Below are 23,561 nucleotides of genomic sequence, written 5' to 3' on the forward strand. Positions count from 1 at the left end.
TACCACCACGGGCCCTTATCTTACTCAGTAACGTACTAACACTACATTGGACAAAGAAAACTAGCCACCCGGATACATGAATATCAACTAGACACAAAAAGACGTGACACACTCTCACTAGTATCCTTACATACAGATGAGGAAGGACACCACTTCATTCTATGATGAGCCAAACAGAGACATGCAAGAATTCCTGGAAGCATGGCATTCCAACCGGAACACACTCAACAAACATTTGACTTGGATCCCATTTATCATCGCTTGAGAAAAAGAACAGGAGCTGACATAACCAATCCAAGGAAACTTAAACAAATAAAAAGCAGGCCATACCACTGGTGCTTCGGGGCTCACTGATGATATTACCTAGCATGGTAACAAAACGTCTGAAACCTAACCTTCTAGCTCAGCAAGCAACTTATATCCAGAAAGGACTGCACGGCACCTTGTCAAAGGCCTTTTTGAACCCTAGGTGTATAACATCCATTGGCTCTCCTTAGACCATCCTGTTAGTTACTTACTCAAAGAATTCTAGCAGATTTATCAGGCATGACCTCCCCTTGATGAAACCATGCTGACTTTGCCCAATTTACCATACACTTTCAAAGTATTCAGAAATCTCATCCTTCACGATGGATTCCAGGGTGTTATCCATGGCCGAGGTTAGGCTAATCAATCTGTAATTTCCTGCCTTTTCCCTTACTCCTTTTTTAAACAGGGATGTTATGCTAGCAATTTTCCAGTCCTCTGGGATCCACCCTGACTCCAGTGATTCCTGAATGAGCACCACTAACACCTCCACTATCTCTTCAGCTATCTCTCTTAGAATTCTGGTGTGTAGTCCATCCAGTCCAAGTGATTTATCCACCTTCAGGCCATTCAGAATAAGGAAAGAGAAGCACTTAGCTAATTCTTGAATCTCTATTCAGAAAGAAACCCACAAAACACTTGTTGGGATGTAGTGGGAATTTAAGAATAATCCAAACAATTTTCTGAACAAACTGGGACTAAGAGCTGACAAATCCATTACCAGTCAAAAGCCTGTGGTTTTACAAGGTGGCAAATGGCATTCATGAGTTGCAAAATAGAAAACATTATCCCACTTTTTTTATAGTGGGATGAAGAAAACAGTAATAGGCTAATGAGCTTAATGTTTATAAATAAAACAACTGAAGAACTGGAGATTTAAAACAAAAAACAAATTGCCATTCTGATGAAAAGTCATCAGACTTAGAACATTAACTCTTTTCTCTTCCCACATGCTGCCAAACATTGGTGAGGCCACTTCGGGAGTACTGTGTACAATTCTGGTCACCCTGTAAAGGAAGCAGGTTATTAAATTGAAAAGGGTGCAAGAAGATTTACACAAGGATATTACCAGAATTGGAGGATTTGAGCTATAGGGAAAGGGTGAAGGGGCTAGGGCTACTTTCCTGGAGCACTGGAGGCTGAGGGGTGACGTTATAGAGGTTTATAAAATCATGAAGGGCATAGAGAAGGTCTTTTCACTAGGGTAGGGAAGCTCAAAAGTAGAGGACACAGGTTTAAGGGGAAAGATTTAAAAGGGACCCGAGGGGCAACATTTTTGCATACATGGTGGTGGGTTTATGGAACGAACTACCCAAGGAAATGGTACAAGCATGAACAGTTACAAAATTGTATATGAATTCTGGAATGCCTACAGCGTGGGGGCAGACCATTTGGCCCATCAAGTCTACACTGACCTTCTGAACAGCATCCCAACTCTCCTTCCCTCTTCTCCCCAACCCTATTTTTATAACCCTATATTTCCTGTGGGCTATCCTTCCAACCTGCACAGCCATGCACATTTTTAGAAACGGAGTGAGATGGTTGAGAAAATTTCAAAATATCTATTGCTCTTGGTAAAAAGTACTATCTGCAGAAAATTTCCATCTTTGTGACTGGATTTAAAAGACATTTGGACAGGTACGTGAATAGAAAAAGGTTTAGACAGATATGGGCCAAACGCAGGGACTAATTGAGTTTGGGAAACCTGGTTGGCATGGACAAATTGGACCAAAGGTTCTGTTTCCATACTGTATGACTATTACCACCTTAAGTTTCTCCAGCAATTTCCGAGTTTAATGTCAATTTTGGGAGAAAATACACCATAATCTATTATTAGGAACAGTGATAATGGACACTTAAAAATAAGATGAATCAGAGCCATTTCCCCTTTTTACTTTCTGCAGTTGGTTTAATATTGATTATAAAATCCAAACGAATAGTTAAGTAGGTTTTTCACAAATAACAACAATTTGTGTTGTAAATTACACCTTTTGTGAAGTTTCAATGTAAATCCAAGTCAAAAGCGTTACCAGGAACATGGCAAGAGTGATTATAATCAAGCCACCAATGAAGAACTCTCAGACAACAACTCGCAAGTAAATTGCACTTAGTTCTCTTCATTCTTAATTAAGTTTTACAGAGACCAAAATGGTTGGGACACTCCCTTTATAAGCATCTGTATTATAGCAAATATTTTATTAACCAGTTTCCATGGCCAGGAGAGTGCCTGTTGTTCAAGATTAGATTAGACTTACAGTGTGGAAACAGGCCCTTCGGCCCAACAAGTCCACACCGACCCGCCGAAGCGCAACCCACCCATACCCCTACATTTACCCCTTACCTAACACTACGGGCAATTTAGCTTGGCCAATTCACCTGACCCGCACCTCTTTGGACTGTGGGAGGAAACCGGAGCACCCAGAGGAAACCCACGCAGACACGGGGAGAACGTGCAAACTCCACACAGTCAGTCGCCTGAGTCGGGAATTGAACCCGGGTCTACAGGCGCTGTGAGGCAGCAGTGCTAACCACTGTGCCACCGTGCCGCCCATTCAAGTATTATGAATAATCAAGAGGTCCGCATAACTGCAATAAACCCTGACCAAGTCAAGCTTCATGACTTCAACATCCTTTAAAAAAAAACCGGAGGTAAAACATTTACACACACCCCAAAATCAATGTAATTATACACAGAATATAATAGAAAGATAATTCAGGGGATATACACACCACTATCCTACTTTATTCAAAACGAATATTCAGACATCGCTGTGTATCACAACGATGTATTTTTTCTGCCAGTTTATCAAGAATGCTAGTTGAGAAGGTGCCAGTTAAAACAAAAGTTGCTGTAATAACATTAAGTCTTGGAATCAAATTTATAGAAAATAAAAACAAAAATGTGGATTTTTTTCAAAATTAGTTTAGATTTGACAAAATTCATGCTCTGAAGTGTAGCAACAACATAAGTGAGTGCACCCCATCCATTCAAGCTATTATGTACACATGTACAAAATGATGGACAGTAACTGGGGGGAAAATGAATCCAAGTCAATTAATTTACTCCTAATGTATGCGTGTCCACAGTTAACTACAGCGCCTTCACTGTATAAATTCCAGCAAATAATGAATTATCAAAACACACCTTGAAACCTTGACCAACTTCATTTTCTAAGCCATTCAACCAGTTTACAATTATGAAATTCTACTCTTCAGGAATTTACTCTATGAATACTGATCACTGAATTTCTAACTATACTCAAGTGGTTCAGAGTCCCAGTTTGACAGGAACTGTCATTGCATTATTACATTAACACCATCAATACAAGAAAAAAAATTGAAGTAAATGCATTATTTTATATAAACCTTAAAAGCTTACCAATTCTCGATATACTCCTTCAGGTTTCCCATCTGCCTTTGTATACTTTTCCTCTCTATTTTTCTGGAAAGGATCCTTGTTCTTGGTGCCTGCACCACTCGAATTCAAATTGCTCCGGACACTGCTTCCTCCACCAAATATCTTTGCCTTGGTTTTAAGAAAAAAATATTGGCAAGTTATCAAAATCTATTGCGTGCGACCTTATTGATTTAAATGCAAGGATCTGAACAGATTCAAAATTATTCCACTTGTATTGTAGATTTTGCCTAATAAAACAGTGAAGCACATGCATTTTGTCACAACTACAGATGATAAAATGCAGGCTCAAATTTATTTCTGTAAATAGAACGCGTTTAGCTAAAGAAGCAACATTCATCAACAGGAAAGTTGTCAGAGTTGCTGAGTTCTATGTACGTAACTTATCCTGAATAAACTGAGTTTCCAATGTCAGTTGTCTCCAAAATACATCAACTTTCGGAAAGAGACCAAAATCACAAGATCACAACTTTTGAAAAGATTTGTAGCTCAGGATGAGGTTCTGGATGCAGGCTTGCTCACTGAACTGGAAGGTTCATTTTAAGAAGTTTTGTCACCATACGAGGTAACATCTTCAGTGAGTCTCCAGATGAAGCACTAGTGCTATAGCCTGCTATAACCACCAAGTGGGCTATACCACTAGTGCTTCATCCAGAGGCTCACTGAAGATGTCACCTCGTATTGTGACGAAACTTCTGAAAACAAACCTTCCAGCTCAGCGAGCAAACCTACATCCAAGATCACAACTGTTACTCTGTTCAAACGTGACAAGAATTCCAGGTGAATCAAATATCCAAATTAAAGGGTAGTTTCATGCGTGGAGGATGATTCTTCTTTGTAAATGACTGTTTTTAAGTGAGTTCCCAGTTGTTGGCAGCTGGCTGAGAAGATCTTTTTAATCTTGACAGCTATTCAGTGAAGGTGGCATAACTTGTTGGGCTGTACATCAGAAGCAAAACATTGCCTCAAGTAATAGCCTTCTGTGTATCTTGCTGTTATCTCTTAGTAGCTGATGTTTGGTGATTAAGTGCCATTAGGTTTGTGACTGGGTACCGAACTCCTAAGTATTCATGTTAATAAAGTAGATTTCCATAAAGGCTTTGAATTTGCCTTCAAAACATTTCCTTGAGCCAAAAATAGAGTAAGCTAAAGAGACAATGACCACAAGGAAGCTTTTGGATGAATTATACGTGTAGACATGCAAGTCCATGGTGGAAACAAGTCAAAACGTTCCTCACCCATCAGGTTGGAAATCTGATAGTAATGTTCAGATGCTAGAAAACATCAGATGTATTTGTGAGCTAAGTCAAAATGAAGATTGATATGAAATTGGTCAAGTGAAATGAGCCAAGACATTTGCTGCAAAAGGATGCAACAGAAGAAAAGCCAGTAACACAAGTTCAATAAATTGAGATATTCTGAATTCCTCAGCTCATGTGAGTAGTAGCAATAAAAAAAAGTTCCTTCAAAATAAACCTATTCAAACCTAATTCTGCCTAAGTAAATATAATTGGACGGGTATATAATCTCCAACTGCAGTTACTTTCAACCATAATTTCTAAATATGACACATCACATCGAAACAGAGAAAAATATTTGTCAGGAACCTAATACTGTACCTCCTTATTCTTGCTAATTTCTGCAATAGCAGCAATCCTTTGCTTTTCAAATTCATCATCTCCACCAGTTTTTTGTGTGTTAGAAACCTGTAATGTTTTCCTCTTATCAAGATCTCTGCTATCAACTTGATCACGTGTTAAGCATTTCTGCAAAAGAAAATTTGAATGAATACAAAAATGAAGGTGGTCAAATAAAGTGCATAAAAAAGTTTACCTGCCACAATGATTTTGGTGGCTGAAAAATAAATTCTTTAAAACAACAAAAAAGAGAAATTCAGCTTGCTTTTTGTTCAAAGTAATTATCTCTATTAAGGATTAATAAATCAGAAAAAAAAACACAGCAGTGAGACTTTTCTTTTGGTGAAAATCACAGGTCCAGCAGACTACTGTGCACACCCTGAAACATATACTGTATTGATTGTAATGGGCAATCAATTCAAAGCAAATAGAAACAGGTAAGAACTATCTAATGCTCAGAAACAGACAGTACTGCAAATAGGACAAAATAGTTAACTTTTGTTTGCTAGTTTTAGTTTAGTTGTATTTTAGTTTTCTCTACCATAAGAATTTAAACTTTTTGTGAACTTGTAGCCTGGTGCAAGTGCCCAGTCCTCTGCTACCCCTGGTATGTTGTATAGTAGCAAACAATAGAATAAGAGCACTTATCAGAATCAGATTCTATACTGATTTGGAGATGCCGGTATTTGACTTGGGTAGGCAAAGTTAAAAATCTCACAACACCAGGTTATAGTCTAACAGATTTATTTGTAAGCACTACCTTTCAGAGAACTACTCCTTTATCAGGTGGTTGTGGAGTATAAGATTTTATACCTCTCAACCACCTGATAAAGGAGCAGCACTCCAAAAAGTAGTGTTTTCAAATAAACCTGTTGGACTATAACCTGGTGTTGTGAGATCTTTAAGATTCAATACTGTCCAGAACTAACACAAGCACTTCAAACAGGAATTTCCAGACAACCATGACAAACACGAACCACAGTCAATTAAGCTCCTCTATTTCAAAGATGACCATTCTTCACAATTTAGCATGTCAAGAAGTTGATAGAAAATAGGAACAGGAGTAGGCCTGTTCCACCACAGAGAGATCGTGGATGATCTGTGGCATAACTTGCCTTTGGCCCAAATCTCTTAATACCTTTGCTGAATTTTTAAAAATCTACCTCAAATTTAAAATTAACACCTGATGCTGCATTTCTCTGTTGAAGAGAGTGCCCAAGGTCTACCCCTTGTGTGCAGAAGTGCTTCCTAACATCTGCCCGAATGGTCTGGCCTGTTTTCGTATAATTGAGTTGGATGTGAATCCAAGAGGTATGGTTAGTAAATTTGCAGATGACACCAAAACTGGAGGTGTAGTGGACAGGGAAGGTGGTTATGTCAAACCACAACAGGACTTTGATCAGATAGGCCAAGAAATAGCTAAATTAAACTCCCATCTGGTAAGTGTGAGGTGCTGTATTTTGGAAAGGCAAATCAGGGCTTAATCTTAAGGTTTTGGGGGTGTTGCTGAACAAAGAGACCTTGAAGTGCAAGTTCATTGTTCCTTGAAAGTGAATTCCCAGGTAGACAGGATAGTGAGGAAGGCATTTGGTATGCTTGCCTTTATTGGTCAGTGCATGAGGATAGGAGTTGGGTGGTCACATTGCAGCTTACAGGACATTGGTTTGGCCACCTTTGGAATACTGCGTTCAATTCTGGGCACTCTGCTAAAGGAAGGATGTTGTGAAACTTGAAAGGGTTCAGAAAAGGTTTGCAAGGATGTTGCCATGGTTGGAGGGTTTGAGCTACTCGGAGGAGCTGAATAGGCTGGAGCTGTTTTTCCTGGAGTATCAGAGGCTGAGGGGAGATCGGAGAGAGGTTTATAAAATCTTGAGGGGCTCGGATAGGGTAAATTGCTAAGATCTTTTTCCCCACCCAGAGTACAGGAGTTTAAAAACTAGAAGATACAGATTTAAGCTGAGAGGGGAAAGATGTAAAAGGGACTTAAAGGGGTATTTCTATTTTCCCCCCCACAGTGGTAAACGTGTAGAATAAACTGCCAGAGCAAGTGGCAGAGGTTGGTACTATTACAACATTTAAAAGGCATCTGAATCGGTAAATAAGTCAGAAAAACTTGGAGGGATATGAGCCAAATGCTGGCAAATGGGAGTAGATCAATTTAGGATATCTGGTCAGTATAGACAACTTGGACTGAAAAGGTCTGTTTCCATGCTGTACATCTCTATGACCACTTCTCAGAATACACCCCCTAGTTCTTGAATCCCTAACCAGGGAAAATAGTTGATCTTTACCTCCTCGGTCTTCCACTCTTAATATCTTGAAGACTCCTGATCAGATCACCCCATAACCTCCTTAATTCTCAGGGAAATGGTCTTAATTAGTGCAATCTCTCTTTATGACTTTACCCTGAAGTCCAGGTATCATTCTTGCAAACCTACACAGTATTTCCTCCAAGGACAATAAAACCTTCACAAGATGTCGTGCCCAGATTGGCTCACGGTACTCCAAGTGGGGGTCTAACCAAGGTTTTATATAACTAACAATTTCTGCACCCTCGTATTCCAGCTCTCGAGATAAAGGCCAGCATCCCATAAACTTTCTTGATTTTCTGCACCTGTACCTAACATTTTAAAAACTATGCACCTGAACCCCCAAGTCGGAGTGTATTTTCAATCCACTTTCTTTTTAAAACTTCATACCAAAGTGTCCTGATCTATTCTTTCTCAATCCAACATGGATAACCTCATAATTGCTTTCAATGAATTCCAACTGCCACAATTTTGTCTGTCAACACACCTTTGCAACTGAATTGCATCATCTGTACTGTCAACAATGCCACCTAACTTTGTCATTAGCAAATTTGAATTTAGGACTTCTTAAGCCATGACCCAAGTCATTAATAAATGTGAATTGAGGGCTGAACACAGATACCTGCGAGACACCATTGGTTGCATCCAGCCAATTTGATTACCTACCCATTATCTCTACTTTCTGTTGCCTGTCATTCAAGCAATTTCCCAGCCATGTCAGTAATTTGCCCTCAATTCCACAGGCTTCTCCTTTGTTAACAGGTTTTTACAAAGGCCTTTATTAAATGCATTCTGGAAGTCTCTAAGTGTCCATAGATAATTCCCTGTCCATATCGTTGTCACTGCTTTAAAAGAATACAATGAGCTTTGTCAGGCATGACCTCCTGGTCATGACGCCATGTTGGCTCTCCCTGATTAACTAAGAGTTTTCAATGTGTTCAGTTACCCAATCCCTAATTATAGACTCCAACAATTTCCCACCACAGATGTCAGGCTCACTCGTCTTCAAAAAGATATTTTACTGTTGTGCTTTGATACTAGAGAGGATTTACTTGTTTTATGCTGCTGATTACAACTTTTCATAGCAGGTTGAAAGCCTAAAGCACATATGTTAAAACATTTTTGAAACAGTCAAGTCTTAACAGTTTTGGCCATCTGATTGCACCATTACATTGAACTGTGTAATCAGTATAGGGATAAATCTGTAAAAGTTAAAGCTTCGAGAAGTACAGCTCACGTGTGCATGCTAAGACTCCATGCCCACACAGACTCTGGGTACAAAGGCACATCTAGCACTTCAGTCATTCACCATTTCCATTATCAGAAGACTTGGGTTATTCAGTAATGAAGTAAAAACAATGACTACAGATGTTGGAAACCAGATTCTGGATTAGTGGTGCTGGAAGAGCACAGCAGTTCAGGCAGCATCCAAAGTGCAGCGAAAATCGACGTTTCAGGCAAAAACCCTTCATCAGGAATAAAAAGCATTTTATTCCTGATAAAAGGGCTTTTACCCGAAGTGTCGACTTTCGCTGCACTTTGGATGCTGCCTGAACTGCTGTGCTCTTCCAGCACCACTAATCCATTATTCAGTAATGAAGATGATCAGCTGATTTCATGGAGATTTAGGCTAGAGATAGAATCCCTACAATGTGGAAAGAGGTCATTCGGCTCATCAAGTCGCACTGACCCGCAGAAGAGCATTCCACGAAGACCCCCAACCTGTCCCTGCAGCCCAGCATTTACTACGGCTAACGTACCTATCCTGCACATCTGTGGACACTATAGAGCAATTTAACGTGGCCAATTCACCCAACCTGCACATCTTTGGACTGTGGGAGAAAACTCATAGCATCTGGCAGAAATCCATGCAGGCACAAGGAGAATATACAAACTTCACAAAGACACAAGACTGGAATCGAACCCAGGTCCCTGGGATCAGAGGAAATCTCTTTCACCCAGCGGATGGTAAAATTTGGCAAAGTGATCCCTGACAGCATGGTTGAGGTACTCTTCAGCATTTTAGAATCTGGACAAGAACTTAAATTGCCAGGACATAGCAGGCTATGGACCAAGTGCACGTAAACGGAATTGGTATAATTTGGTGTTTGTTGGTCAGCATAGACAGCATGCTGAAGGGCCTGTTTCTATGCAGGACTTCACAACAGAAAATAATTTAAAGATTTCAGTGTACTACATTAAATTGAAGTTCTGACACAGCACATTCCCCTAGTAGCATGATCAACATTTACCCCACAGTCACAGATCAAAATGTGAATTGATAATGCAACTGAAATTGCAGCACGTTACAATGGACTCCTGGATGCTTACAAATCAACAATGAGAAGGAATTTTTAAAAAATGCTCAGTTTCATAATACTTGGAGATCTTCAAAGGACATGTTAAGGACAACATAACTGCAAAGTTCTTTTCTTTCACAACTTATAATTCACTGAGAAGTAAGGTCTAATTTGTCATACCTGACCAAAAGGGACAAAAGGAGGCGGTCCACCTTCAGTTCCAATATTACTTCTGTTATATTTTGCCAAACTCTGGGGGAAGAAAATATACTTTTCAAAGAGAGAGTCTTTAATAACCCTTTAATAAATAATATAACAATTAGGCATTTACTTTATCTAACTAGTCAATAGTATTCTTTACCAAATCAAAGGATTCATTAGAAATTTTGAGTACTTGAGAGATCATACATTTAAAAAGGTTGTCATTACAAACAATAAGTGGTAGCAAATCTGTAGCACAATAATGCACGAATAATAGCATATTTAAAAAAGTCAACGACAAGAACAAATTAAATTTATTTAAATATCCTAAAAGGACAATTCATACTGCACAAATAACAAACTTTCGAGCAAATTCTCCCCAACTGACGTTTAAGGTGAGGAGTAAGTGGTTTAGAGGGGATCAGAGGAAAACTCTTTCACCCAGAGGGTGTAGAATTTGGCAAAGTGATCTCTGAGACCATGGTCGAGGTACTCTTCAGCATTTTAGAATCTGGACAAGCACTTAAATTGCCAGGACATAGCAGGCTATGGACCAAGTTCATGTAAACGGAATTGGTATAATTTGGTGTTTGTTGGTCAGCATAGACAGCATGCTGAAATGAGTTAGTTACATTTTCATGCCTAAAATTGCATACCAATAATGCACTACAGAACTAATGCTCAGCTATGGCAGAACATTTTAATTTGCATTGTAACCCAAGACTAATGCCTTTGTTTCATTACAAAATTGAAATGAAGATGATCAATGTGGGGGAACAGGTACAAACAAGGATTGCACCAGTTTTACAGTCAGTCAGTCAGTTGAAACTCCTACCTTGGAGCTCATTTCTTATGCCACAAATTTGTCTGCAATAAAATGGGTGTTCCGATAGACAGTTATCGAAACGTACAGCCACAGAAACACATCCTTCAATCCAATTTGTCCATGCCGACCAGATATCCTAAATTAATCCATTCCCATTTGACAGAACTTGGCCCATATCCTTTCAAACCCTTTTCTATTCATATACCCATCCAGATGCCTTTTAAATGCTGTAATTGTACCTGCCTCTACCACTTCCTCTGGTTGGTCATTCCATACATGCACCACCCTCTGCATGAAAAGGTTGCCCCTTAGGGTCCTTTTACATCTTTTCCCTCTCACCTTAAACGTTTACTCCTAGTTTTGGACTCCTCCACACCAGGGAGAAGACTGGTCTATTTACCCTATTCACATCTCTCATGATTTTATAAATTTCTATAAGGTTACCTGTTGGCCTGCAACTCTCCCAGGAAAACAGCCCCAGGTTATTCAAACTCTCCGAATAGCTCAAACTCTCCAAACTGGCAGCATCTCTATAAATCTTTTCTAAACCCTTTCAAGTTTCACAACATCCTTCTTAGAGCAGGTAGACCAGAATTGAACACAGTATTCCAGAAGTGGCATAATCAATGTCCATGACAGCCACAACATGGTCTCCTAACTCCTATACTCAATGCACTGACCACTAAGGCAAGCATTCCAAAGACTTCCTTCAATATCCTATTACCAAAGACTCCATTTTCAAGGAACACTCCAAGGAACCTTTGTTCAGCAACACTCCCCAGGACCTTACCATTCAGTGTATATGCCCTGCTCTGATTTGCCTTTCCAAAATGCATCACCTCACATTTATCTAAATTAAACTCAAGTTGCCATTCCTTAGTCCACTGGCCCATCTGATAAAGATCCAGTTATATTCTTAGGCAATCTTTTTCACTATCCACTCTACCACCAATTTTGTTGTCCTTTGCAAACTTACTAAATGATACCTCCTATGTTCACATCCAAATCATTTGTATAAAGTGATGAAAAGCAGTCGACCCAGCCCCGATCCTTGTGGCACAACACTGGTCACAGGCTGCCAGTCTGAAAAACAACTCTCCACTGCCACAATCACCCTCGGTCTTCTACCTTGAGCCAATTCTGTATCAAAATGGCTAGTTCTCCCTTTATTCCATGTGATCTAACCTTGATAACTAGTCTAACATGAAGAACCTTGTTGAACACATTACTGAAGTCCATATAGACCCAGGCCCACTGCTCTGCCCTCATCAAAAAAATTCAATTAAGTTGTACTCAGCATCAATCTGAAAGGGAACCAAGGTGCTGACTGTTGTGTCTGTAGAAGGATTCTATAGATACTGAACCAAGAATAAAGTCTGTTTTTTTTTGTCAAAATGTAGTGAATAGACCAGTGCTTTACACAATGGTTGTTTTTGAAAAGCAAACTTAAAATTTGTTTGGAAAACAGCCAAGTGTGAATGAAATAATTTAGCATTTCAACCAACTGTTTGCGAAATGTTCAGTTTCTAGTTTCATGAACAACTTGCTTCTCAGGAAAACTAAATCATAAATTTCCTGAAATCAAAGTATCATTCCAGCTGAAAATATCAATGTTTCCTCACCCTTTGCAATGCCCACTTCTCAATTAGTTGATCCACTTCACCACCAAGGACAAAAATATTGGCATCACTCAACAATAGAAATCCATTCCTTATTTTAACAGTTCCAAATAATCTTACTTTTGTGCCAGGTGGGGTGTTGAGGCTAACAGAAAACAAATGGAGAAAACCATTTTCATTAAGCAAACAAATTTAATTGAAGCATGAACAAAACTGCAAATAATTGGCTCAAATTGAGTGAAGTGCAACACTAGGTTGCAAAAATTCCGACATACTATTTTTAACAGCTTCAAACAGGATGTTAAATTGACAAGCTTTATTATAAGCATGAAGGCAAAAATGATGTCTCAAATATCAGTGTTCCCTGAAAATGTCAGGCCTATCACCAGTACTGAATGCTTTGCAGGAAGTCCAAAGATAATGCTCGTGGAATTTCAAAACAACAGTTCAAATAACTAAATAATAATAATAATAATAACAATAATAATGTTACAAAAATTGATTTCCTTAAATCAAAGGAAAGTCAAATTGTCAGAAAATTCCTTGTTCCAATTAATGCAAAGTTCAATTAGTTTGAGCGACAGATATGAAGAAAGGTTAAAATGAAATGTTAATTGTTTCGTTTTTCACAGATGCTTCCAAAGTTGTTGAGAACAGATAGCATTTTTGGTTTATGCTGCAGTTGTCCAGTATGGTAGCATTTGGTTTTTGTGTGTTAAAAGAGCTAGTAGATAAATCAGAGATACTTTTTTTAAAATGGTAGTAAGGACAGCAATCATAGGCCTGCTTCCTCATTTCTTCAGCATTCTCGTCTTGGAAAGGCTGACATCTTTGGGGTTAGATGCAATGTAGATAAAGGAAGTTAAATAATGTGCATCCAAACATACACCACACTTGTATAAAACATGATTGGTCTAAGAGTCGCATGCCAAGGGTCTAACCAAAATAACAAATAATCTAAAATTATACAAACTAATTAAACGTTGAGAGATGAAAAGTTATCAAGGTGATGGTGGTAAAAGGTAAGGAAGATTTTACAAATACAGAACAGTATGGTGGAGTTATATATAGCACAACATAAACCCAAAATCATGGTTGAGGTACAAAACTTGATCATCAGTTTCTGCTCAGCAATTCTGCATTGTTTTGTATCTTGAAGGCTGCCCTGGAAGATGCTTATCCAAAGATTGGAGGTTGAATATCCTTGACTGCTGAAGTGTTCCCTGGCTGGGAGGGAGCATTCCTGCCTGGTGATTGTTGAGCAGTGTCTATTCATCCATTGTTGTAGCATCTGCATGGTCTTACCAATATGTCATGCCTTGGGGCATCCTTGCCTGCAGCGTATGAGGTAGATGACATTGGCCAAATCACGCGAGAATCTGCCACATAGGTGCTAACATGTGGAATATCACCCATCACCTATGTCGATAACTTGACATACATTGCAGAGGTTGCCATGGCAGGGTTGTGTGGTGTTGTGGTCGATGTTGTCCTGAAGGCTGGGTAGTTTGCTGTGAACAATGGTCAATGTGAGGTTTGGTGCTTGTTTGAAGGCGAGAAGTGGAGGTGTAGGGATGATCTTGGTGCGATGTTCGTCATCATTCATGACATGTTGAAGGCTGCTGAGAACATGGTGTAGTTTCTCTGCGCCAGGGAAACGACAAAGGGTACTCTACTGGTAATGTCCTGTGTCTGTCTTTTGAATCGAAGCAAGGTGGTTATTTTGGAACTGTACAAGACTTGGGTAAGGCCACACTGGAGTACTGTTTGCAGTTCTGGTTACCACATGAGGGGAAGATGTAGTTGCACTGGAGGGCTGCAAGTGAGTTTCAACTGCGATGGAACATTTTACCTATGGAGAGAGGTTAGATAGTCTCAGGTTCTTTTCTATACAGCAGAGAAGGCTAAGGGGGAGCTGATCAAGGCATACTGGATTGGGGGAGTATGCACAGGGTGAAGAGGAATCAGCTATGGTTGGACAGTCGCTATAATGAGCGAGTGAAAGTTAAAGTCAAGAGCAGAAGGTTTAGAGGGATTGGAGGACAGTATTTTTCACCTAAAGGATGATAGGAATCTGGAATGCAAGGCCTGGGAGGGTATTAAGGTATAACAATCTTCAGTTATGCGACAAAATACATCAAGCATCATAACATTTAAAAGCTCTGGGCCAAATGCTTGGAAGTGGGGTTAGTGCACTGGAGTTGGTTCAGACTCATGGGATGAAGGGCTTCATATGCTGGATGAGGCTATAAATAGGGACAAAGTGTGGTGGTTAGGCTTCTTCATAACCTAGTGAAAGCTTGGACCTTACAGTACTTCCAGTGTATAAAAATATGAAAATTGATGCATTGAATGCCAACAAAGCATCTTCAGAATTTTATAGATTTTAGAACACTCAGCATTAATGAACATCCCCACTTTTGACCTTATGATGTAAAGCAGGTCATTGATACAAAAAGAATTGAATATGGTTGGACTGAAAACATTACCCTCAGGAACAATGGGCTCTTGTGGTGCATGGTAATGTCCCTAGCACTGAACAGGGATACCTGAGTTCAAGTCCCAACTGCTCCAAAAGGTGTGTAATAACATATGAACAGGTTAAGTCAGAAAAAAAAAGTACAGAGGAATTCCTGCAATGATGTCCTGTGGCTGAGAAGATTGGCCTCCAACAACCAAAACTATTTTCCTTAATACTTGATATAACGCCAGCTTCTGGAGAACTTTGTCTCTTGGTTTCCTTGACTTCTATTTTCCAAAGAGTCTTTGATTCAACACAATCAAATATTGCATTAGATTATGTCAACAATAGTTATCTCACTTATCTTCAGGAATTCATCTTTTTTATTCATTGAAGGCTGTAGAGAGGACAAGAACCATTTACCTCCATCCTAAACCTAAATATTTCCATCAATTTGCTGATTGCCAAGAGCAGACTGATGGGTTGATAACTGGTTGGGTTGGATTTTAAATTTTTTTGCAGCATGATATAAGCTGCACGATCTTTCACATTGTCTATTCAATACACTGGACAAACTTGACCAGGAGCATGACTAATTCTGGAACACAAGTCTCCAGCACTACAGTCAGAATTTTGGCAGGACCATGGATCTGCACTTTATCCAATTCTGTTGCTATCACCCATATTAAACTGAATTGGCCAAAGACAGACTCATATCATAATGTGACATCAGGAGAAGGCGGAGATAGTCAATCCAGGATGAAGGTTTGTTCGCTGAGCTGGAAATTTATCACCCTACTAGGTAACACCTTCAGTGGGCCTCAGGTGAAGCACTGTACATGATTCCTGCTTTCTATTTATACATTTGGGTTTCTTTGAGTTGGTGATAATTGCAAATGCTTCAGCCTTGTTTTTTTTTCCACTGATCTGGTGGGCTTCCAACTAGTGAGGATGGAGATTTCATGGGTTAATTGTCCATACCCTTCATAAGTGGCCATGTTCTGTAGAACTTCAATTTGATCCATGTTGGAGGATCACTTTGCAACATCCATCACATGCTTCAGTGTTTTCCCCCCTCTCAGGACTTCATCATAGGATCTTTCACCAAAAAAGGGGTCTGGTGACATTGTTGATACGTTGCAAAAATAAAACCAAACTCCTTAAATCTGGAATAGTCATATCTGATTGGAAACTTGCAAATGATTCCTCTACTCAAGAAAGGATGGAGATAAAAAGCAGGAAACTATAGCTAGCAGGCTTAACATCTACCACTAAGGATTTTAAAAGTTCTGATGATGTTATAGAAGGGTACTTAGAAAAATGCAAATTTTTTTCAAGGAATAACATTCACTGCAGATGAAGGACAACCAGTTGGGACACTACTTTGTTTCCCAGAAGGCATGTGACAAGATGCCACATCAGATATTATTGCAGAAAATAAGGCAGATAGTGATGGGGCTAATACATTAGGATAGAGAGAACAATTGCTAGCTAACAGTACACAGTTAGAACAATAGATCTTTTCCTGGTTGACATGATGTAGCAAGTGGTGTGCCTCGCCTCCTCACCTTATTGACTTGGACAAAGGGACCAATGGTACGGTTGCCAAGGTTACTGATAGGACATAGACCAGAACACACGTGTGAAGAGGACAAAACAAAAGCTACAAAGTGACACAGATAGTTACGTGAATAGGTAAAGATCTGACAAATGGTGGATGTTGTGGGAAAATGTGAAATTGTCCTTGACATGAAGAAATTAAGCATATTATCTAAATTAAGAATCTGCATAGAGGTACCTTTGTACCCAAGATGGTGCTGCAAGTGGTGACCCATATACTTTTCACGGTACTCATTTGAATAGACATTATAATAAAGATAATTCTAATGGTAAATGTTAAGACGCCAGAGCTTCAAGGATTTAGTTCTCCTAGTAGGTTAATTGCAAAGGGCTCTGACTGAGGTACAGCAAGTAATTAGTAAGGCTAATTCAATGTCACCATTTTGTGCAAGGGCATTGTATACACAAGTGCAAGGTTATGCTTCATTTATACAGGACACTATTGAGAGCACACCTGGTGTACTGCACAGAGTATTCACATGAAGGACAGAAATGTGTTTGACAGACTAATAAATGCAATGGGGAGAAAGTGAGGATTGCAGATACTGGAGATCAGAGCTTAAAAATGTGTTGCTGAAGATGGCGGCGACTCAGCAAGTCTGAGTCTACAGAGCCCTTCCCAAAACCTGGGTAAAGTGGGTTTCCTGTCCCCACCACACTTGCCAAACCACCCAAAAAATTTCTTTAATCTTAATTAGCTGCTGAATATTATATTTAAATAGTCTAATACTGAGTGGATAATGAATAAATCAAAGGGACCCCGCAGCTCTCAGAAAACAAAGACCCCTCCCCCACCCTCCTCTCCTCTGGCTGCAGCTGATGTAAAAACAGGCCTTATAGAGATGATTGCTAGACTGGAATCGACACTCGTCAATTTCATCGCAGAATCCCGACAGCGATGGAATGCATTCGAAGAAAAGCTGCAGAAACAGAATCAAACCATGGAAGAGCTGCAGGGCCGAGTGGAGGGGGTGGAACTAAAGGCCACGACCTCCGAGGCTGCAGCTCAAACAGCTGCAGAACAGGTGAGAGCTCTGGAGCAGAGAGTCAGGGCCTTTGAAATCTACATGGATGATATTGACAACAGAAATCGGAGAAAGAATATTCGGCTGCTGGGCCTTCAAGAGCAAGAAGGGAAAGAACAGTTAGTAGTATTTCTGGAGCGATGGCTGCCGCAGATTTTAAACCTGGGGGCTGAAACTGACCGGGTAAGGGTGGAGTGGGCCTACCGGGTCGCAGTACGCGGATCTGGCCCAAACCAGCGCCCACGCCCGGTCCTGTTCCGGCTGCAGAGTTATAGGGAGAGGCAGATACTCCTGGATGCCTCCAGAAAGCTTGGAAAGGATCCTAAAGCTATGATTCATGAAGGATCCAAGATTATGTTATTTCAGGACTTCTCCCCGGCTTTGGCCCGAAGGAGGAAGGCGTTTGATGAGGTGAAGAAATGTTTAAGGGACTTAGATATTCAATACACCTTACGCTACCCAGCGACGTTATGCTTTACCCACGAAGGATCCGAGTATAATTTTAGATCATCGGAAGAGGCCAAGAAACTTTTAGACTCGGTTAAATAAATCGTAAGAGACAATTTATGTTGGCTTGCCTCTCCCACACTCCGTGGGGAGAAATGGTTACTTTATTCTACTTTACTTTTGCCTCTGGGAGCGGGGTTGTCTTCCTTGCTATGTTATTATACTTAACTGTAATCTGTTGGAGTTGTAATTTTATAGTTATGTGTGTTTGTACGTGGCATTGATGCTATTAGATATACTCAGGTATGGGTGGGGTGGGGTGGGGGTGCGGCGCTCACTGTTAACTCTAGCTCGGTATTATATCTAAATCCTATTAAGGAGCGCCCGGGTCGAGGGTGGGACACTGTTTGGGAGAGGATATGGTGGAACGTTGGAAAGGTAGTAAGGCCCCCTGAGAACAAGGGGGAAGATCTCCATTCAAACATGTTTAATTTTTTTTTGTTTGTTCTTATTGTTTGGAAATAGCTTCCTTTTAATCATACTGTTATGAGTGTATTAGAGAACATTTTCTCTTATTTGAAGGATGTAAGCGACTCAACTATACACTCTGGATGATTGTGGATTAGTTGAATTTTGATGATTATATATTTAAGATCTATTTTTATATTAATGTTTGTGCTTGAAAATTCTGCTTATTTTTGTAAATTTGTCAAAATGTTAAATTCCCAATAAAAATATCTATATAAAAAAAAATGTGTTGCTGGAAAAGCGCAGCAGGTCAGAAGAGATGACAACCTGGGGAGTGCAATGAGAGAGCATAAGCCCTTCTCATTCCTGAAGAAGGGCTTATGCCCGAAACGTCGATTCTCTTGTTCCTTTGATGCTGCTTGACCTGCTGAGTTTTTCCAGCAATACCTTTTTCAGCTCATAAATGCAATGAGCAGGCTGCTTCTGGCGAGTTCTTGGACTGGCAAGGCAGTTCACTTGAGTTTATAAAAGAAAGAGTCAACTTGGTTGAAACATAAGATGCTGAGGAGGCTTGATAGGGTGGATGTGAAAAGTACGTTGACTCCTGTAAAACAATCCAGAACTTGATGTTACTGTATAAAAATAAGGCGTTTCCCATTAAGACTGAAATGAAGTACAACTGTTCCTGTCAGAGATTCGTATGTCTTTGGAACTCTTCCTCAAAGAGGGTGTGGAAGCAAAGCTTTAAATATTTAAGGCAGAGATGGATTGGTTCTTGATCAGAAAGGAAGTCAACGGTTAACAGGGTAGGCAGGAATGTGGATTTGAGATTACAATCAGACTGTCCATGATCTTATGAAATTGCAGGGCAAGTTTCAAGGGAAAAATGGGCAATACCTACTTTTCACTGCTCAAGGGCAACAAATGCTGCCTGAGCCAGTGACACAAGTATCCCATGAATGAATAGAAAAAAGCCATTTGACCCATTGATTGCAAATGTTCCCATCAAACTGCTACAAATTACTTTCATGTAGTACTCGCAAACTAATGCAAAAAGGCTCTGAACTGCCATCCTATAAAAATTATTTGCAAGGTAGTCAGCAAGTACATGAGCATATATTCTGCTAACAGTAACAATCCAAAGGCTTATGGAGTCTTAATCTGTATGCAAACACAAACTTCACAGGTCTTGGGCTAAAAAGGAAATAAGCACATATTGTTTAAAATCAACCGAAGGCATCACGATTCAAATGATTGCTACCCAGTTACCCTGCAGACAAGGACCTGGGTTTGGTTTCTGGCTCAAAAGAGATTTGAATGTGCTAACACTGATTTGACAGCCTGCAAGTCTCACATCAAGAGCATTTAATTTAGCTTGGTTACCAAATAAAACATGGTTTGGTAAATTCAGGAGAAAAAAAAAAGTGAGAAATGAGGACAATATCAAAAACCAGGTGTACAGCTTTCCAATCCAACAGTACAGTTAGATCAACAAACAAATATTTCAGAGTGCCTCAGGATAAAGCTGGATGATAACTGCCACACAAATGAAATTATGTATTAACATTTAGTGCTCAGAAATATGAAAATATACAACATTTATTCAAACTTTCACTTGACAGCACAAAAACGGATAAACAAATCTTCTGAAATATCATCTTTATGGTTGATATTTATAATCTTTGGCTCAAAGAAGGGTAAAATTCACCTGATTTTAGACAGATGATTAAACTCTATTCCTATGCAATTCACATTCCCATCTGTCAATTGCACACGCAACATTCTTGGTGCAGCTTGAGACTCCTCGTGATCTTTTGGAGCAGATATATTCCTAATCTTCTGTAGTTGTAAGACACATGGACCTTCAAGCTAGAAATAAGTAGATTATGAAAGAGTAAGTAATTCAAAAAAATTTTTTGTTTGCTTCCCACATAAAAAGAAACACGAACGTCGAAAGAACTAAAAGCTCTTTTATCAGGTGGACTCATGCACTTCACATCATGCAGGTACCTCTGCTCATCAACTTACCTTGGAATTATGCCTTGATTTTATGTTGTTTCCAAAATGTATCAAATCTCATCTTGTCCACATTGAACTTCAACTGCTACTTATCTGCTCACTGCACCAACATCACAATTGACATTGCAACCATGTTTAATATTGGCTGCAAATTTTCAAATTGTGTCCTTTTACACTAAGTAGATCAGTAGCAGTGTCAGAAAAAACAAGATTTGCAATATTGACCAGTGTCAAACTCCTCCATAACATTCGTTAACTGGGGGCTCTGTTTTCTGTCAGTCAGTTAGTTTTGGTAAGTTTTGAGAAGATTTGTAGCTCGGATTGGGGTTCTGGATGTAGGTTTGCTCACTGAGCTGGAAGGTTCATTTCCAGACATTTCATCACCCTACCAGGTAACATCTTCAGTGGGCCTCTGAGTGAAGCTGATGATTTCTGCTTTCTATTTATATGTTTGGGTTTCTTTGACAGAAACTGATATAAATGACATTTACAAAATACTTATGGCATGACAGGGTATGGTTGCTGCCTCCAGAAGGAATAAAATCAAGGCATAATTCCAAAGTAAGTTGAAGAGCAGAGGTACCTGGATGTGAAGTGCATGAGTCATGAAAGGTGGCAAGACAATTTGAGAAAGCAGTTAATAAAACATGCTGTGCTATTGGTTTTATTAATAGCTGCATGAATTACCACAATAAGGAGATGCTGTTGAATGTGTATACCATTATAATTTCAGCATCAGTTGAAGAATTGCATTCAGTTCTAGGTATCATAATTTAGAAGAGATCTGAAAGCACTGGTGAGAACGTAGGATAGATTAAAGAGAACAGCTCCGGGGTTTAACACTTCAGTTAGGAGGACAGAGCCATTCAAAATCAGGACAGGTCTGAACACAACAAACAGGGAGAAAAGCATTCTCACATACGAAAGAGGGGGCATGGATCCAAATTTATGATTAAAACAAGCCAAAAAGTGACGAGAAAGATCTTTTCATACATAAACACGCATAAGGTTCAAGAAAAGGTCAAAGAATCACAAAGCAGATGCTTATATGGAGAGCTAGCATGGACATGGGTTGAATGGCCTCCTTCTATGTTGTAAAAAAAAAATGGAGATCCAGGTGCTGCCACTTGCTTTGCTCACAAACGGTTTGACTCGAATGTAATGCTGCCCGGTGTCCCAACAAGATTCTGTTATTGAGCTTGCTTCAAATGCAAATGATGCTGATGGGTTCAAGTTGGTATTTCTAATTGAACCCAACCCTTAACAAGATGGAAGGAAGTGGCAAACGCAACGTTATCCAATCAGCTTCATAGAAACTTAAAGCACAGTTTTCAAAGACTTATGCTATTTAACTAATAACTTCTGTCCAGCAGGTTTAATGGGCTCCTAATATCAAAATAGCTGCATGGTGACTTCAATGTTGTACATCACAGTCAGCCTTTGGAGAGCCTTCCAATTGTCATGATAGCTGGACTCTTTTAGAGGGATTTTTTTACAAAATGTAATAATGTGGGATCACTGGCTGGCCAGCATTTATTGCGCATCCCCAGCTTCCTGAGAAGATGGTGATGAGCTGCCTTCTTGAATCGCTGCAGTCCACCTGCTGCGGGTTGGCCCACAATGCCATTAGGGAGGGAGTTCCAGGATTTTGACTGAACAGAGAAGGAACGGTGATATATTTCCAAGTCAGGATGGTGGGTGGCATGGAGGGAAACTTGAAGGTGGTAATGTTCGCATATATTTGCTACCCTTGTTCTTCTTGGATGGAAGTGGTCATGCATTTGGAAGGTGTTGGGTGAGGATCTCTGAATTTCTGCTGTGCACCTTGCAGATAGTTCCCACTGCTGAGTGTCAGAGATGAAGGGAGTGGATGCAGTGCCAATCAATCAGGCTCCTTTATCCGAGATGGCGTCAAGCTTCTTAAGTGCTGCTGGGACTGCACCCATCCAGGCAAGGGGGAATATTCCATCACACTGCTAATGTATGCCTTACAGATGGTGAGCAGACTTTGGCGAGTCAGGTGGTGTGTTACTCACTGCAGTCCTCCTAGGCTCTGATCTGTTTTTGTAGCCACTATTTGGGGTCAGTCTAAAAGTGACTCCTACAAAGTTAAAGAAAATTTGAAATCCAGAAATATCCCACTTCAGAAACATGCTTGTTGTTGAGTTGGGAGGAACGACAGAAGAAACATATTGAAATCAACAGTTTTCACACTTGTACAGCACTAGGGAGACACAAAGAAACCACTGCTGTTGAGAGAAGAAAGCAACTTCTGTCATGGAGAAGCAGAACGTATCAACTATTTTGTTTGAAAGGAAAGGAGACAGACCAATGTGCCGTTGAGAATTAAGGAACACAAAACTCCCAAGGTAGCCTTGTCTGTGGAAGTCAGATGTGGAAGATTCAGGACAAGTATCAATTTTCAAAGGACACTTACAGTCATAGAGCCGTAGACATGTTCAGCACGGAAATAGATGCTATGGTCCACCTTGCCCATGCCAACCGGATATCCCAACTTAATCTAGTCCCATTTGCCAACAGTTGGACCATATCCCCCTCAATCCTTGCTATTCACATACCCATCTAGATACCTTCGTAAATGCTGTAACTGTACCAGACTCCACCACTTCCTCTGGCAGCTTAGTCCATACACACACCATCCGTGTGAAAAAGTGGCCCCTTGATTCCCTTTAATAGCTTTCCCCTCACACCCTAAACCTATGCCCTCTAGTTCTGGATTCTCCCACCTCAGGGAAAAGACCTTGGCTACTTATCCTATCCATGCCCCTCATGATTTTATGAACCTCTAGAAGTTCACTCCTCAAGCTCTGATACTTCAGGGAAAACAGCTCCAGCCTATTCAGCCTCTTTCCTTTAGCTCAAATCCTCCATCCCTGGCAACATCCTT

At 40.0% G+C, this 23,561-nt stretch overlaps 1 protein-coding gene across 4 annotated transcripts in view; it reads right to left on the bottom strand.

Moving 5' to 3' along the window:
- Positions 1-23,561, bottom strand: part of tdrd3 (tudor domain containing 3) — a 128,917-nt gene that overhangs the window by 85,900 nt on the left and 19,456 nt on the right. For all 4 annotated transcript variants that reach the window (XM_060826453.1, XM_060826451.1, XM_060826452.1 and 1 more), the window contains 5 exons: positions 20,343-20,503; positions 12,617-12,758; positions 10,148-10,219; positions 5,341-5,487; positions 3,686-3,832 (listed from right to left, as the gene is read on the bottom strand). In XM_060826453.1, the coding sequence (XP_060682436.1) occupies positions 3,686-3,832; positions 5,341-5,487; positions 10,148-10,219; positions 12,617-12,758; positions 20,343-20,503 (669 nt within the window). The remainder of the gene's footprint in view (positions 1-3,685; positions 3,833-5,340; positions 5,488-10,147; positions 10,220-12,616; positions 12,759-20,342; positions 20,504-23,561) is intronic.

Source organism: Hemiscyllium ocellatum, chromosome 6, assembly GCF_020745735.1.
Source record: "Hemiscyllium ocellatum isolate sHemOce1 chromosome 6, sHemOce1.pat.X.cur, whole genome shotgun sequence".
In the NCBI taxonomy this organism is placed as follows: Eukaryota; Metazoa; Chordata; class Chondrichthyes; order Orectolobiformes; family Hemiscylliidae; genus Hemiscyllium; species Hemiscyllium ocellatum.